The 17792-nt window shown below is 44.5% G+C and overlaps 1 protein-coding gene across 7 annotated transcripts in view; it reads right to left on the bottom strand.

Annotated features, from left to right (window-relative positions):
• Window positions 1-17792, bottom strand: part of KDM2B (lysine demethylase 2B) — a 1060697-nt gene that overhangs the window by 553134 nt on the left and 489771 nt on the right. For all 7 annotated transcript variants that reach the window (XM_086943000.1, XM_086942999.1, XM_086942995.1 and 4 more), the window contains exon 10: window positions 4677-4803. In XM_086943000.1, the coding sequence (XP_086799126.1) occupies window positions 4677-4803 (127 nt within the window). The remainder of the gene's footprint in view (window positions 1-4676; window positions 4804-17792) is intronic.

Genomic DNA, 17792 nt, shown 5'->3' with positions numbered 1-17792 from the left:
AGCTCACAAAGATCCAAATGGGTCTTCAGTCACTAGTCTTCCTCTTGACCAAGAAGAACCTTGATCAGAAGCCCTGACTGCCAACTTCTCGGTACATGTTTGCTTGCACCCTTGAGCAGTTTCGAGAATCTCCAACTGAAAGTGGTCAAGATGTTGATGATGTATTGATGGGCGGCGGTACAAAAGGGGGTGGTGATGGACGGAGCATCTGAATCAATCAAACACTCACACCCAGTCAAAAGATCTGGGTTTAATCCATCACCGTTCTTTAGCCCACTCTGCCACCCCAGTTCAGACATGGCTGTATGCAAATCAGTCCGACCCTGTGCCTCATGGGTACAGTCCAGCCCGAACTACCAAGCCATGTCTTCCCTGGACCGGAAACAAGCTTCCGAGGACCAGTTTCTAGCATTCCAGCCATCACCACCCCCTTTTGTACCGTATTGATGGGCGGCAGCAGGGCGGCTTTGGTGAGAACTGTATGGTGGGTCCATAGTGATCCATATGAATTAACCAACAGTGTGTAGTCACTCTCTCCCATTCTAAGTTAATATCTGAAATTGTCTCCTTGCTGCATAGAAAGTGGTTGGTAGCACAGGGAATTCATGCTTAATTCTGAATTGACAGCAAGCTTGAGATGACCCCCACTGTTTCTGTTGTGCTTTGTTGACTACCACTGGGCTCTCAAATATTCTTGCTCATTGAAGGATTGGTAGTGTTTGTAGGCCATAATCTGTAGTTTGGGCTTTGCACTGCAAGAATCCTCCCCTATGTGACTGTGATTTTCTAGAGCCTTAAAATCCAAAGAGTTTAAGAAACTGCAAACCCCCAAAAGAGCACACCATGTTGGGATTGGTCTTAATGCTCTGAAATGTGTCATCCATAAGTTTACCTGGGTATCAGACACCAAAAGAATCCATGCCATGTCTCGTCAAAGTCAAAAGGAAGGACCCGTTCCCTCTCCCAAAGTCGTCTCTGCAACGGATCTTCATAGCAGTCAAATTCAGCAGGCAAATCCAAAACGTAGCACAAGAAGTCCAAGTGGGACTAGGCCCCTTCCCACATTCTCTAATTGATGAGAAGGCACAAGGGTGCAAAAGGGCCTCTCGGTCTTTGTCCCGAAATCTATCTCTATCGGAGCTAAGAGCTAATTCGGACTCTTGTCCCGTTTCTGTGGCCTTTGGCAACACCGCAGTAAATACAAGGAATCTGTGACACCATGTGGTCCTCTTTGGCATGTAGCAGGCTCCCTCTGGTGCGCTTTCAGGCCCCTAGTAACTGCAAGGGCGACTGACTGGAACCCTTGCGGCCTGTTGGAACCTTTGGGACAGTTTCGGGTCCCGGACTGGCTTTAGTGCTGGCATCAGTCTTGGTGCCACTACCCATGCCGGACCTCAAAGCATCAACTCTGATGTTGACACCGGAAGATTAAGCACATCCTATATTGCTCTCTGACTCCGCTTCAACTTTAATTTGAGTCATGCAATTTTTTTACAGTTACAAAATGTTCATATATAAATACACTACTACCTTTATAAAAGGTACCCAAGATAAACTCAGAATAGTGAGGTGTACATATTGCCTAAAAGCTCAAACAAATAATTTAATACCACATGAAGATAGAATACAGGGTGAAAAAAATCGAAACAGGTGACCATGTCCGTAACCGTGAGATCTAGCCCTAATACTGTGCGTCATAAAATGCTCTTGCAAAAATGAGTACTGTTAATCCTTTTTCACATGCCATGTGTAAGAATGAAGAAGGGATTCTGTAAGCGTAATTAAGTATTCCCATTGCATTATACATATAATTATGTATTATAGTATAAATGCTTTTTTCATGTATGACCAAGAATGTATCAACATTTTATAATCCAATACAGATGTTGTTTCGCTGCGGTATACAAAATCTACTATATTGGAGCATGCTAGTTAATTTTCATGGTTCTAATAGGCCCAGAGGTAACGTTATTCAAAGTTGTACATCTGTACATCTCTGAGAAGGACAGCCTCGTTTTCAAACCCATCAAATAGAAGTGGGATTTTAGGAGAATAATAAGCTTAAAGATGTATTTATGAATGCTATCTTCCCAAGGACACCTTTTGCTTCCTCTGGAAGGAGATTCTGCCACCTGCTAATGAGGTATGTTATGTATTTTAGGATTATGCTTTAAATTAGCTATTTTTAGCAAGAGTCCTGTTTAGCCAAAATGGCGATTGATTTTCCATTATTTTATTGTGCTGCTTGCTACTTTCATTAAACGTTAGTTAGACTTTGACCTACCGATTGAGTGTGTTCACTTTTTAACAGAGATATAGAGCCAGGTGCTTGCCCCTGTAACGAAGGGCTTAAAAATGAAATGTTTTACAAATGTCACATTAGGGTGCCTTAGGTTTTGGATAAAAGCACTGCAAGCATTTGATGTGCTTATCAAACGAGAAGATCATCTTTTGGGCACAAGTCCAACAAGCTTTCAAGAAAGATTTATTCTCACTGCGAGGAGAGATTTGCATGATGCTTGAAGTCTCTGCCTATCTGAATATATAAGGGAGGTTCACTTGCACTGACTGAAATGTCAGTCATTTGGTTGTCTAGGAGTAGTTTAGGCTTAAGCAAATGTGCAACGTACCCATTTATGTTGACAAACATTTCCTAGAATTACCTCTGTAAATAACACTCGTAAATTGCTCACTTAAATGTAGGCAAATTAATTTGCATTCTGCCTCAGGTTCTGAGGACAAATTGGGTACATGGCTAATTGTACAGTGAAATTATTTAATTATTGCTGTGCATTTACAAGAGGGAATTTAAATGTTGGAAGAGTCACTGTTTTAAGGGGAAATAATACAAACTAATCCATCAGATTCACCCCGGTGCAGTTTCTGACTCATCCCAATTTAACCCCTTCGATGCTGGTGACAAAGCCAGCTCGTCATGGGCGTTACCTGCGCTGCGCGCATGACGAGCTGGCTTTGTCACGTAACCCGCGATGTTCACATTTCAGCGCACAGCGGGAAAACCGGCTAGCACGCATGCGGTTAAAACTAGGATAATTTACTGCAACAACAAAAAACAAGAAGCCATCTATACATCCGTTTTATAACTCATACATTCTTTGATATTCCTCAGTGATGGCTCCTCCGTTAAGGCGGGGGAGTGTCATCCCACTTCCAGAAAGCAGTAAAAAAAAGGAAAAAATAAAATGATAATAACGGAATGTTATTATTATTTTATTTTGTACTCCTGCTGCAGCAACGTGCGTGAGGTGGTGGGGCGGGGCTGTCGAGCAGGGGAGGAGTGGTAGAACACTACTGTCCGCAATGACTGTTTGGTCGGCCCTCTTAGGCCACCCAAAAGAGTCATGCACACTTCCCTGTTCTCCAAACAGGCTGCATTACAGCCTGCATGGAAAATATGTCCACCCCTGTAGCCCATGGCAGCGCTTAGACCAATCACAACGCTGCATTGCAGCATTGTGATTGGCTTAGGGGTTGGAGCCTGGCTGCCTGCTTCCTGTTCCAACCTGGAGTCGGACACAGGCAAGAAGGAGAGAAGACGCGGGACCCGGCGGCGGCAAGATAAGTGTTTTTTATTATTTTAATGAAGCCCGTGTCTCGTACCCCACGTGCGTGCCCGATCCCCCAACGGCGAGACGTGCCGGCCGTCCTCCATTATCAGTGTACACCATAATTTGCCTTGCATTTCAAGGAACACTCACTGGAACCTCCTATGGATACATCTTACTTTTCCTAATCTTAAAGTAAGTTACACACACTAATATGCGATTGTATTACCTTTTTGTGAACTTGTCACATTTTATAATACTTACTGTATCCAATGGCAACCATAAATAAGATACATGCCCTTTTAATAAAATGCATCCATGTCTTGTTATCAAACGAAAGCAATGGAACAACAAGCTTGTTATTCACTGTTAGCAACAAATGGCAGTATACTTTCACATAAAATACATAATCTATGCTATTCTCAGGACTAGGCAATCAGCATACTTTCAATTGGTCATCCCCCAATTACTGCACAATTACATTATAATTTTAATGTCTCAAATCTGTAACTTAATTGCTGTCAATGTTACATAGCAGTAGTCAGGAGGTATTATTATTATGATAACAGCACTTATAAAGCGCACAGCTACTCAAAGGAGTGTCACGGCGCGTTCCCTATTGGGCGGTAAGGAGGAGCAGACACAGTTTATTTAAGAGCCAGGCTTTCCGTTTCTTTCTAAATAACCTCGAATCACTCACAGCTCTTAAGTCAGTCGGGAGCTGATTTCAGGCCACCGCACCCAACCGGGTAGGTGATCTGCAGCCATCTCTCTATCTGAGTGCAAGCCAGTAGCTTATTTGAGGATTGCAATTGCCTAGACGGAATATAGAAACTGAATCTTGATGTCAAGTAAGACGGTCCATTGCCGTGTAAGGCTGAATGTACCAGCACCAGGGACTTAAACTTCACTCTTCTTTCACAGGTAACCAGTAAAGGTCCCAGACATGCAGCCTAACATTAGCCCTCTTAGGGAGGTTAAGTAGCAACCGGTCCGCCGTATTTTGGATCACCTAGAGTTTATTGAGGAGGTATCCTGGCAAGCCGGCATAGAACGCATCGGCATAAGGACATTGGCATTGAAGGACATTTACTTAAAGAGCTCACTTACCAATTAACATTGATTCTTGCTGGTACTCTTTGATGAGATGAGAGTGCTTCGTCAGACAATACACATATCTTTCTAGGACATACCAGCACATCTCATAGTAGAAAGGATAGCGAAATTTGGCATGCACCTAGAAAATAAAATTCAGAGTTAGTCTTTATGAAGGTGAAATTCTAAAGGTGTTTTTGAATGTTCTCCAAACGTGGACTACGTTTGCAGTAATTACTTGACATTATTTAGTTAAATCAAAGCATGTTAAGTGCTTTTGAAATGGAAATTAGGTTTTCAAATTGGAAATTAAGTTAGTGTTTCATTCGTATATCTTATATATTATCCAAATAATCTGATTTGGAACAATACAGTTTGAAATACATAACATTAAAGTGCCTCGCCCCTCCCAACAGTGTTTTTAAAATGAGTTTCCTGCTTTACTTATTGTATTTCCGGTACATCACTGTAACCTAGAGTTCCATTGGACTCCAAAGGTCCTACTGCTGTGTTATTCAGTAGTGTGCAAGCCATCCCCCCAGCGACTGTCCAATGCTGCCATGGACAATCAACCCCACCCTCTCCACAGGCAGCTTCTTACAGAGAGCCTGAGGCAGACAACATGCATGTCTGTGGTCACCACTCCCCACCAGATAACTCTTCTTACTCGCCTCTACTTACTGGCTTCTACTAAACCTCCTATTCCCCTTGTAATTCCTTCTATTACACCTTCAAAAGTCATAACTTCAAGGGGGGGCTTGCCGAGCTCCGTGGTAGTCATGTTCCTCACAGTTCTGGTGCAGCCCTATCTTGAACGATATAGAGGGGTTGGAGGGTCGGTGTGGTTGGTCTTCCAGAGCTGTGAGGCCTCATCTGGGAACCAAGAGGTACCGACAGCAGTTCTCTGATGACACCCCTAGCCTTTGAAACTCCCTGCTCCTCCCCTCACAACACAACCTGTTCAGTTCACATTCAGAAAGCTCCTAAAAACCACCTGTTCAGTCCCAATTAATCTGTTTACAACTTTGCCTAATTTGTTCCACCCCTTCTTCATGCTGTCTTACTTATTACAATTTTACTCTCCTCAGATATTGTTCTATGTATTGTATCCATCTGGTTATTTGTAAAGCGTTTTGTACATCTTCTTAGACAGGTGAATGCATGTTAGGGATTATGGTTTTCACAACTGAATGAATTTGTCTAATTACTATTTACATAATTTGACATGCAATATAGATTGCAGCATTATTGCTAAATTTGATGCAATGGGAACTGATCAACTTTAGGCTCATTTGAGCAGAGTAATTCGTTACTTTTTTATTGTTTTATGTGCTTATTTGAAAAATTGATTAATTCATTCCTTAAGTCAAATGTGAGTATTTAATGAAAAAACGAATTTTGATTGATCTTTAATTTAATTTTGTCATTTTTTCATGACAGCACATCTTGTTAGTTGTTTATGCTTGTTTATACTCCGAAGTGCCACGTGCATTATATATTGGACTACTATTTCCATAATGCCTTTCAATAGATAATAGGCGATAGATGTATAAATAGAGACTGAGAAAGGGCTCTGTTTACCGTGAACAACACTGTAATAGTCAAAACGCATCGGTTTTGTCTGTTTGTGAGGCGGATGACAATGACATTAAATAATATGGAAATGTAAAGCTCCCGGGAATACAGAGGTATTTCTTTGCATTGCAATCAATTCCGGGGATGTTGGTCTATCATCCACATTTGCACCAGTAGTTGAGCGTGTCGTCTTGTGGCCACGTTGTTTGTTGAAAATGTGATCCAGGCAGGGGATCCTGCCGAAAAGCGTAAGAGCATATAAAAATAACCTGTTTATGGAGACTGGACCTGCTGTGTCGGGGTCTTGCTGATTGAATATGTATGCCGGAGTTGGACTGCCACCACTTCAACCAGGTAGTGGTGGCAGCCATCTAGTTCACTACAGCTTGTGCCCTAAGGTATCTATACTTCGTGCCCACACCATGCCTTGATAATTACCCCATATATTACATCACTCATAACATCTTCTATGACATTATTGATAATATCACTGCAACATTTGCTGTAAAATTATTGATGAGAAAACTTTGCATGGCGGGGCGCAAGTTATAGTTGCTTTAGGACACAAGTTATACATACTTACCTACTACTAAATTTCTATGGTTTTGTATGTGTAAACTCTACACCTAACTATAACATCTCTGTAACCTTTGGTGCACACACACACGGAGTGGTAACCTATGTACGTGTGTTTGTTTTGCTTCAGAAGATGGGCTAGTTGTGAAGTTTTCTCTACAGTATAAAGGGTGCAGGTAGTATGTTCTTTAGCACTTTCAGATAGTGCTCATTTTTAGCAAATAGTGTTGCTTTTTTTCCCAAAGTTGCATAGAGTGTACACTCTTCTTAGTAGAATACTCTGGTGTGCATTTTTTCATAAGTTTCAATGTCTGCAAATAGTGTGATACAGAGTAAAAACACTATCCATAGAGAACAAGCATTGAAAATGCAATAGGTCTCTCCTTTGATTAAGTTAAAGCCATTTGCTTTGCTAATGGCATTGTATAGCAAAGAAAATGGCTTTAACTTAATCAAAGGCAAGACCATTTGCATTTGTAATGCTTTTTTTTAAAAGATGGGGCAGCTATCCTCTTCCAAAATAACAGTCAGCCCTCTCCCTCGGGTGGATTCATAACCAAAGCGAGGACCCTCAGTTCTTTGCCATCTGTCTAGCACACGCTTGTCTGTGGATGAGCAGCGCTTTGTGGTACGTACACTGTGGTGTGTGCGTTCTCTGCAGATGCAGGCTCCGATGAGGCACTAGTTAGCCATCGCTGCGCCGCGCACACACCCTCAAGGTTAGATACTGAAGCCCATCTTTGTCCTCACCCTACTTCCACTCCCTCTTCTGACATAGACATCAGGAGCGGCAGGGTGTGGGATGCTCACACACAAATGGAACCCTCTACAAGCACACATGCACAACACGTTCCACTCTGACAATCCCCCAAGCTCAGCTAAACCCGGCCTATTAGCATTCGGGTGCTGATACCGCCGCCGTGTATTATCTACAACGTGAAAACACTCGGGGTGACAATGGCAAGCACCACACAGAAATGGTACGTTGACCACCTCAGGGCACACGGCAAAGGCCACGCTCACGGTGCACGCACAAGATAATTAGCCAGTGCGATAACATCAAAAGGGAAGGAGGTGACTGACAGCATATAAACAAACGGCATGTGCAGGAAACAAGCCCCAAGGAATCCTATGTGACGCCAAGAACACCACCCATCATGGATGCATTGATAAAGGAGCATGCGCGAAAATGAATGGCATGTAAAGAGAGGAGTCACTGAATAAACAAAAACCTTAAAAACACACATTCACAAATGAAATACATATATGCATAACAATTACAAAGGGAAATATAAATGCAGAAACACCGGTGTGATAGTGTGGATGAAGTTAAGAATGCGAGAAATAAGAGTTTGTGTGTCAAACAAACGAGGAAATGTTTGCAATGAAAGAATGAACTCGAGGAAGGCGTGAATTCATGGAGGGAGGAAGGCGTGACTGCATGGAGGAACTGCTGAATAAAGGGATGCGAAGCCTCAGATATACAATAGAGGAAGAATTGCAGCAAGGGTTGAATGCAAGGATGAATTCATGATTGCATGGAGGAAGAACTGCATGAGGAAGGCGACGCCTGGGGAATTCAATGCATGGAGCATGGAAGAATCGCATAAAGGACTGGACGCAAGAATGACTTCATGAAGGAAGTAATCACTGCATGAAGGCTCTTAAAGCCTAGAGGTTTCAATGCATAGTGAGTGGAAGAACTTCAAGCAGCGCTGGATCCAAACATTTATGAAAGACTGTCTGGAGGCAGACATGCATGAAGGGGAAGCAGTGCACATATGGAGGACAGGCAGGGGATACAGAGATGAACTTTTCTGAATGACAGCCTCCTCGTCCCTGGTCAAAGTTCAATGCTTGTCACTTCCTCGGCACAGGGCATCCATACCCATGTATTTTAACCCCTTGCGTGCGGGGCGTATTCCCCGCCTGTGCTGACTCCGCCTTGCGCGGGCGGAGTCATGACGGAACGGTTCCGTCATCAGCACAGCTCAACCGACGCTGATGACGGAACCGTTCCGTCATCAGCATGGAAGGGGTTAATTCTAGGCCCTCCGAGACTGCTATCACACTGTCTGCCTCCCATCAGACACTCTCGTGTGACGCTGCGTCTTGGGTGTGTGGTGCGGTCAGGGGTTGATGACTATGAGGGTACCTGATAAAGAGATGTCCTTACCTGGAGGTGGGCAGTGCATCCCTGTGTGGAGCCTCAGCCAAAACAGCTGAAAGGGCAGCGGCCCTTCATTTACCTCTGGGTCATTCGGGAAGGCAGAGCTCCCTGGTCCTTCCAGATAATTCGCCGGTGGATATCCCTCTCCCCATTTAACCCCGTTGCCCCTGCCACCGTCCCTGCTCCATCATTGCGGTACTTGCGACATCACTAGCCTACATTGTTAACAAGACTCAGCCCAACCTACCCTGATGCACCGCCCACTTCCCTAGCCCCATCTATGGCCACTGCGTCTCCCGCCCGTTCCGTAACCTGATTGGGGCAAAAGGGGGTCCGTCACTGTCTGTTAATTGTGAGGCTTCGCCAGGCATTTGTACACATTATAATGTGAATATCCTAAATAATTTTAGTTCCCATAAACACAAAATACAACAAACGATCGATGACAAAGCCAAAGCGTGGTAACAAAGCAGCATTTGTGCATGCCAAGCTTTAGCATATCAAATACAGAGCTATTAGTTAGTTTAGCAATGTTTGTCTTATAGCAGTATCTATATAGCGCGTGCTGCATCCTCGAGCATTCTTAGACAGCTTGCAGTGTTCCATCCGATCAGAATAAAAACACTGGGTTAGGTGGGTCTAAGCGCTGAACGTATCTTTGTCATTAACTTAAACAAGTAAAACAAGCATGGCACCGCAAAGTCAGCCGCGTGTTTACTTTCGCATCGAGCTTTCACTTTAAGTGAAAGCGCGATGCGAAAGTAAACACACGGCTGACTTTGCCAAAGCAGAATGAGGAAAAAAAGTGCATAGGGACTAATGAAGAACAGAGTGTCATGCTGCCGGTAAAAGATCAAATCCCGGTGAGCGGGGCCAAAAGGAGACAAGGCAGGACTTAGAAGCCTCTTTTACAATGAAAAGCCAGCGTTTTGTATGCAATATGATGCCAACTAATCAAAAAGATGGGCGCGGCTTCAACTCCACCTCCAAAAGCTTGATTCCTAAGAAGCCCTCGTATAACGAGAGCAGCGCATGCACACTGCTTTCGACAGCCGAGAACTAAAAAACAGTTATAGTACTCACTTTTCGACTCATATCAACGTAATTTCTCAATGTAGGTTTGTTGAGCGTCAAGAGTGTGATACAAATACAAGCTGTCCATAGTAGGGCATTTGTTTTTGAACTGGCATTCACTAGTTGGCTTTCCGTTAACAATTGTATAGATATTAAACACTGCAGTCAATGAGTGTTTCTCTTATATCTATGGTCAATTAATTTCCTGGGATACTTTGAGTTGATTGTATCACTGTTCTGATGAGAAGCAATTCCATATACCAGTACTGTCTCGGACACGCTGCAACCACAAAAATTATTCAGCATGGCTCCCTTCATTTTGTTGAGGAGCCTGGGAATAGTAGTTGCAAGAGCAGAGGTAGGAAGGCATAAGCAAAGATCCCCGTACATGCAATTTGGACAGTGTTCCCCTATTATCCCTTGTGGGGACATTTGCTGGTATAGAAGCAACATTTTCAGTTGAGAGGTGTCACAAATAGCTCCAGGTTTGGTTTTCCCATTTGTAGAACATCCTCAACATGTGTTGTTTGAGCCCCCATTTGTGGCACTCTCTTGAGTTTCTGATCAAATTGTCTGGACACTGATTACCTGGCAAGTGTTCTTCATTTAAAGTGATGTGGTTTTGCGAGATCTAGTAACCTATGCCTTCAGCTTTCTTTGATGTGAATTTGTTCCTAGCAGAACATATTTGTTCAAGCAGAACATAGTGGTCGCATTGTCTGTATGAACTAGTGCTGCTGAGTTATCTGGAGGGAAGCGTGAAATCCTATAGCTACAACTTTCAGTTGTGGCAAATTTATGTGAATCTTCTTTTCCTGGACTGACCATATGCTGCTTATTATGAAGTTCTAGACATAAGCTCCCCAGTCCTCCATTGATGCATCCATGGTCATAACGTATTGAGGTGGACTGCTGAGGAACATTAGGCCCAACGGTGTGGACCCATTCATCAACGAAAACCACATTATTTGGTATGCAATGAAATCGGTGTTAAATATCCTGTTGTGACTGATCTAAACCCCAACATGGTCTCTTTCATGATTGCGTCAAATTTGCTTATTTGCTAAGGATTAGGGGGAGAAGTATATATGTGAATGGGTGGAGGGTCAATCCAGACAGGTGAGTGCACCCTGGGCCTGTCATGCAACCCGGGCTTGTCATGCACAATACTCCTCCCAGGGCATGTAGCCTTGGGAAAATTTGTATGGGGAGGCGTGGGGGGAGGATTTGAAAGCTGGACACGTCTTCCCCACCCAAGGAATAATGTGACCAGGCCTAAAACAGGGTCAATACGTTCGCAGAAAAAAACCTCCCAATCTATTTTCATTAGATCCATTCATTTTTAGTGAATAACTTGCATTTCACTAACTCCAAGGGTTGAAGCATAGCGACCAAAATACCACTGTAGATGTTAAGTACTGCAATAAAGCTTTATGAATAGGTAAATATGAAGGACCCATAAACCTCAGCTCATAAACTGGAGATGGTTTCCTAATTGTAGGAAACACATTCAAGATACACTTGAAAAAATCATGGGAGATCATTGGGGAGAGGAGTTGGCCTAACGGTTAGGGCGATCGACCTCGAATCTGGGGAACAGAGTTCGAGTGTCAGCAATGACACTGAACATCCTGTGATTCTGGGCAAATCACTTATTGTCCCCGTGCCTAAAAAAAAATGAATGTGTCCTCATGTAATGCAACTGGTGCCATGTAAAGCGATTTGATACCCTATACCGGGTCAAGTTTGCGCTATATAAAACTCTTTAAGAAAAAAAACATGTATCACATGGATAATTGTAGGAAACACATTTCAGAAGGACAAGTTCTCTATGCTGTAATGCCTGAAGATGCATCTTAATAAAAGAAAACTCCAGCCCTGGCTTCACCAGGTATAGCAACCATGGATCTGGATACACCTGTCTTGTTTGTGTAGTACATCGTAGTGGTGTTATGGATGTCCTTTCCAGAACATGTGCCTGGTATGTGAAGGTAATCCTTGTGTGCACTCCCACCTATTAAAGAGGCATCTCTCATAGCAATATGAGATGGGATGATCTGATGAAATCCAACACTGGAAAAGAGTCTTCTCTTGGCACCACGAAGGAAAGGAGTGCAAGATTGCTGGCATTAGATTTAGTTTGTTCTATCAGTTGCCTTAGTATTGACTTCTTTAATCCTGCTGACGGCATGTGTTCGGCATAAGGAGGATAGCCTAGATAAGATTAAATCTGATGGGCCACTGGGTATGGCACACAAATGTATAATTTCTACCTGCACTTGAAAATGTTTGCTGGTGTTGACTTTAAGCAAAATGGCAGCAAAGTTTATGGTAAGGATTTACTACAAGATGAGCAACTTTTGATGTTAGCTGTAATTGGAATGTGGAAATATGCATCTTGAAGAGGTCAATGGCACTTGGTCCAAATAATGGAAACTATTGAGGGTAAATTTGGTGGGGGTGCTTCCTTTTTTATCAATTTGTTTGTGATCTAAAAGACGAGAATGGTACTGAACTTGGGGTCTCGTCTTTTGAACTAGATAGCAATAAGAATAGATTCCTTTTTTAGGAAAACAGAATCATCTTCATGACTTGCTTTTCCAGTCTAATGTTGACTTTTGTACTCTGTTATGCTGGTAATGGGAAGTATGTCAGAAGGAACTGTCATAGGACTTGATCCTTAAGACTTAGCCCTTTTGCACAATATTCATCACTCATTTGTCTCATAATTTCTAGCTCCTCTTGCATGGTGGATGGGAGAGGGGATAAAAAGTGATCTTTGCTTACCTCTGGCTCTAGGGTTGCCTGCATCAGTTTAGGATGCTGGACACCTCTTCCCACTGACAGTCCGCACTGCTGATAAAGTGAACACTTCCATTGGCTGCATCTTGCTGCCAGTGCAGCTTCCAATGTTTGTGCTATCAGACAAAGGTAAGTTTAGAGTCATTTGTTGGGCATCAGTCCTCCAATCTGTAAGTTGAAGCATTGATCCATTTGACAATAATGCTGTAAAGCCAAATGTAATGAATCCTCTGCTTAGCTTATTATCTGGTTGGAATAGCGATAGCTCAGGTTGGTGGCAGCGCCTTGAACATCGTTTTGTAAGGCGAGCAGATTGTGAGGGACTCTCCTCTGCTTTAACTTTTACCCCAGCTGTATTGTTGCAGTATTTTTAAAAACTTGCTTTAACATTGTGCTGTGCATTTTCGTTTATCAATTGTACCTCTTTTAACATTTTTTAACTTACTCCTCTTCTGTGCACTTTTTCCCTGTGCCCCGTTCCACCGCGGCTTCTTTGTGCCGATTGTTGTGGAGGGCAGGGTCGGGCGCCATCTTCTCTGAGTCCCAGACCCCTGCGGGACCGGAGTTAGCGGTCTAGCTGGGGGAGGGGCTTGTGTTATAAATAGTAATGCACCCTCAGACGCTCAGCAGTCGCGCGCAGCGGGCGCGCCGTCTGCGCGCAGAAGGAGCGCCAAAGGAGGGCCCGTCACCGGACGTGCCTAGTGCCAGACCCCCTGCCCATTCGCGCCGGTTACAAAAAGGTGCCAGATTAAGGTACTCGTGTGAGGATTTAATAGGACGAAACACGCTCAGTTGCGAAGTGGGAAACCTCTGGGAGGTAGCCGACAGCCTAACTAGAGCGTGTTCACTGTGCAAATTCCATTTCCATCCTACGCTCAGCTGCTCCGAATTGAGTAACACTGACTCTACTCAGGTTAGAGCAGGGATGATTAATGCTAGGTCCTTGGTCAAGCACACTGCCGATGTCTTTGAGCTCTTGGTGGAGAATCAGTTGGACATCTTCTTTATCACTGAGACATGGCTCAATGACACTTGCGCCCCAGTAGTGGAGCTGGCTGTCCCTAGGGGCTTCAAGATAATGAGGGCAGACCGCCCGCTCGGTAGAGGGGGCGGGGTTGCCGTGATTTACAGGGATAAATGGATCTTCTCCTATGAGCCACTGGGAGATTTGGGGGACACGGAGCTGCTTCATTTTTCCATATGGTTTAGCCCGCATTTCACTTTGGGAGGCACGTTGGTGTACGGGCCGCCAGGTTATGCTGGTTACTTTATTGATGCCTTGGAGGAGCTTATTGTGCCCCGTGCTTTGAGATTTTCTAAGTTTCTCCTCCTAGGGGATTTCAACATCCATGCGGATGTCTTAGATGCCATAGAGACTAGACGCCTAGACGAAGCTTTGAACTTGGCTCAACTGAAACAATGGGTTGAATTTTCCACCCATGTAGGAGGGCATGCATTAGATTTGGTATGCTCTAACTTTGATATCCTGATATCGCACCCCTAGAGTGACATGGTCAGACCACGAGTTGATAAGATTCTCCTGGCTTTTGGAAAGACCCACAAGAGCAGGGGATACCTTCTCAACTGGTCACCCTCGGAGGATCAACCTAGTCACTCTGGCTGATTCCCTATCCCGAGACCGCCCTCGTATGGCTTCGGAGGTGCGTGATGCTGTCAGCAATTTCAACACATGGGTGGAACAGGGGGCAGCCGCCTCTGTAAATCAGGGACGCATCCGTAGGATGCGTTTTCTCCCTCTAAACCATGGTTTACACACGCTCTTAGGGAACTAAAAATAGGTTGTAAGAAACTTGAGCGGGTGTGGAGGCAAGCGTATCTGCAGGAGGCGAAAATCGCCCTGCGAGCTGCCCAGAAGGACTACTATGCTGCGATTAGGACAGCAAAGAGTAGCTACTACGCTGGAAGGATTGAAAAAGCAAATAATAATAGTAAAGACATTTTCTCTATCGTCCAGAATTTTCTATCCCCCTGTGCTGCGCAACCTCTGCTGCCTGCTTCTGAACAATGGTGTGAAGAGCTATCCTCTTTTTTTATAGAGAAAATTGCCAAAATCCAGGAGGACCTGGCTGCGGTTTGTGATTCCCGCAACAGGTCACCCAGATTGTGAACCTCTCCCTCTCTACTGCGACGGTCCCGACCGACTGGAAGCAGGCCAAACTACTGCCGCTCCTAAAAAAGGCCGGGCTGGATCCTGCTGCCCCTTCTAGTTACCGGCCGATATCCCTGCTGCCGGCACTGGCTAAAGTCTGCGAAAAAATGGCTTTTGGCCAACTGGACTACTTTGTTGAGTCATCTCACGCCCTTCACCCTGCTCAATCAGGGTTTCGGGCAGCCTACAGCACCGAGACTGCCCTGGTGGAGGTCTCAGAAGCGATTCAAGAGTGCCTTGATGGAGGTGGCAGAGCGGTTCTGATTTTACTAGACCTCTCTGCCGCCTTCGATACGGTGCCCCGCGGGCTTCTCCTTGCCAGGTTGTCTGCCATTGACATCACCAGATCTGCTCCTGACTGGCTGACGTCGTTTCTTGATGACAGGACGCAACAAGTGTGGATGCCACCGTATGCCTCCCACCCTAGAAATCTCACAACTGGAGTCTCGCAGGGGTCTATTCTTAGCCCCCTACTCTTTAATGTATATTTGACTCCGTTGATCTACCTGGCCGAACACCTGGGGACCAAAATTAAGGCCTACGCCGATGATACCCAACTTTTGTTCACCTGGCCGGTGGACAATTTGGACACATCAGCTGTTCAGCACTGCCTTTCATCTGCCTTCCGGTGGTTAGCGCTTGTCCATCTTAAGTGCAACGAAGTCAAGTCCGAGGTCCTTTTCTATGGTTCCTTCCCGACAAATTTAAAAATATTTTGTGGCCTCCTAACATTCCCTGCCCCAAATCCATGGGCGGTCCTGCTAAGAATTTGGGGGTCTGGTTAGGAAATGATCTGAAGTTTGAAGACCATATTAAAAGACTTACTGGTGCCTGCTTTGGAACTCTCAAAGCTTTACGCAGATTCTTTCCTCTTCTGCCAAGAGAGGCCAAAGAGACAGTGGCGCGCGCCCTCATTCTTTCCAAGCTGGATTACGCGAATGCCCTGTTCTGTGGCTTACCCTCCTACCTGATCAAACGGCTCCAGATGATTCAGAACGCGGTTGCAAGACTCCTGTTTAATCTGCCCAGGAGATCCAGCATTCGCCCTCACCTGCGTAGCCTCAATTGGCTTCCGGTGGCACAGCGCATTACGTTTAAAGCATTGGTCCTTTTCTTTCGAGCGATCCATCAGCTTGGGCCATTATACTTGAGAAAACGCCTCTCTCTTTATGTCCCCAATCGCTGCCTTCGATCGGCTAATCAGTGCAGGATGGCTGCGCCCAGATTTAAGTTCACCAGGCTGGGAGGTCAGTCTATCTCGGCGATGGTTGCCAGAGCCTGGAATGCACTCCCTCTCCACCTGCGGGCAGCCCAGACCATCTCATGCTTTAAGAAAGGCCTAAAAACTCATCTATTTATTATTACCGCTTAATTACCCTTATGTCCCCCACTCTGCTCACCGCACTTCATTCTACGCTCCGCGCCAGGATACTTGCGAGTAACAGAGCACGTTATAAAATATTTAATAACAATAACAATTCATCACCCCCTGGCTGGGAATTTACATTCTTCTTTTTTTCTTTGGGGAGATCTTCTGGAAAATGTTGCAAATATTCCCGAAGTGGCCTGCCTTTGCTTTCTAAGGGAGCAAAAGCACTTGCTGCTTTCAGTGAAATTGCCAAGGAACCAGAGACCCTCCTGCTGCCAAATTCAATCTCTTGCTTAACCTGGAGGTGCCATCAACAAGGGAGCACCCGTTTGATTCTTCCTGGCTGTGGACACACCCAGCAAGTACTTTTGAGTGTCTTTTCTTAAGAAAAAAGTATCATGCTCCAGAGTCCTGCACTTCTTCTGAACTCAAGGAGCTGTAGCATTAACTCTTCTGAACTCAAGGTGTTGCAGCTTTCACTAAATAAGGAGTGATGCAAAGTGGCATTGTCTTTTGAGAAATCCAGGCACCAAAGGCAATATGGGGTTAGATTAACTCTGGTAATCGGGGGAGGGCGGGTTAACAAAAACTAAAATGTTCATCATTGGAAAAGGCAATGCAATATTCCACTTTTTGCAGCATCTCTGGCCAAAACCTTGTGGAATGAACTGATGGCATCCACAGGTGAAACCTTTGATGGCGGGGAATCTGTGACATTTGGTGAGTATTTTCCCGTAATGGAAAATTAATATATGGATTTGAGGATGTCAGCAGAGTGAGTGCACATTCTTGAGTGAGTATTCTCTTATTATAATGTCTTGTCTGAGTATGGTTCCCTTCTTGAGCTTATGGTGACTATGTGAAAGGCACCCCTCACAAAATAATATCTATGGAGTGCAAGACTCCCCCCCCCCCCCCCCCCCCCCCATCCCCCCGAGTAGTAGTTTAGTAAGAGAGGTTGTTGTCACTGGTATCTGAGAAGGTTGTGCAAGAACCAAGGCAGCACCATAGGTCATGACTACAGCTTCTGCCGAGGACTACGTCAAAAGGGAAGTTAGATTTTATTGACTAGTGCTGCCTCTCTTGTAGGATAAGCTACACAGTATGTTGAAACTGATATTGATGGAATATGTCTCGACTTCATCTTCTTCAGCCAAGATGCTGAAAAGTGGAAAGATGGAGAACTTTAATAGCAGCAACTTAAAGGTATAGACTTCTTCAGTGCCAAGAGATCTGTTGAGATAGCCGACGATGGAGATCACTGATAGACACACTTATTCTCAACACTGAGGATTTCAACGTTCATCGGCAGCTTTCCTCGTTTAATTACCCTGCGCAAGATCATTTCCTGCTGTGCTATTTAGAGAATCAGTAATGTACTTTTCTCGTTCTACT

This window comes from Lissotriton vulgaris, chromosome 11 (genome assembly GCF_964263255.1).
Source record: "Lissotriton vulgaris chromosome 11, aLisVul1.2, whole genome shotgun sequence".
Lineage (NCBI taxonomy): Eukaryota > Metazoa > Chordata > Amphibia > Caudata > Salamandridae > Lissotriton > Lissotriton vulgaris.
Note: the sequence above shows the minus strand (reverse complement) of the source record. Positions and strands in the feature narration are given on the sequence as shown.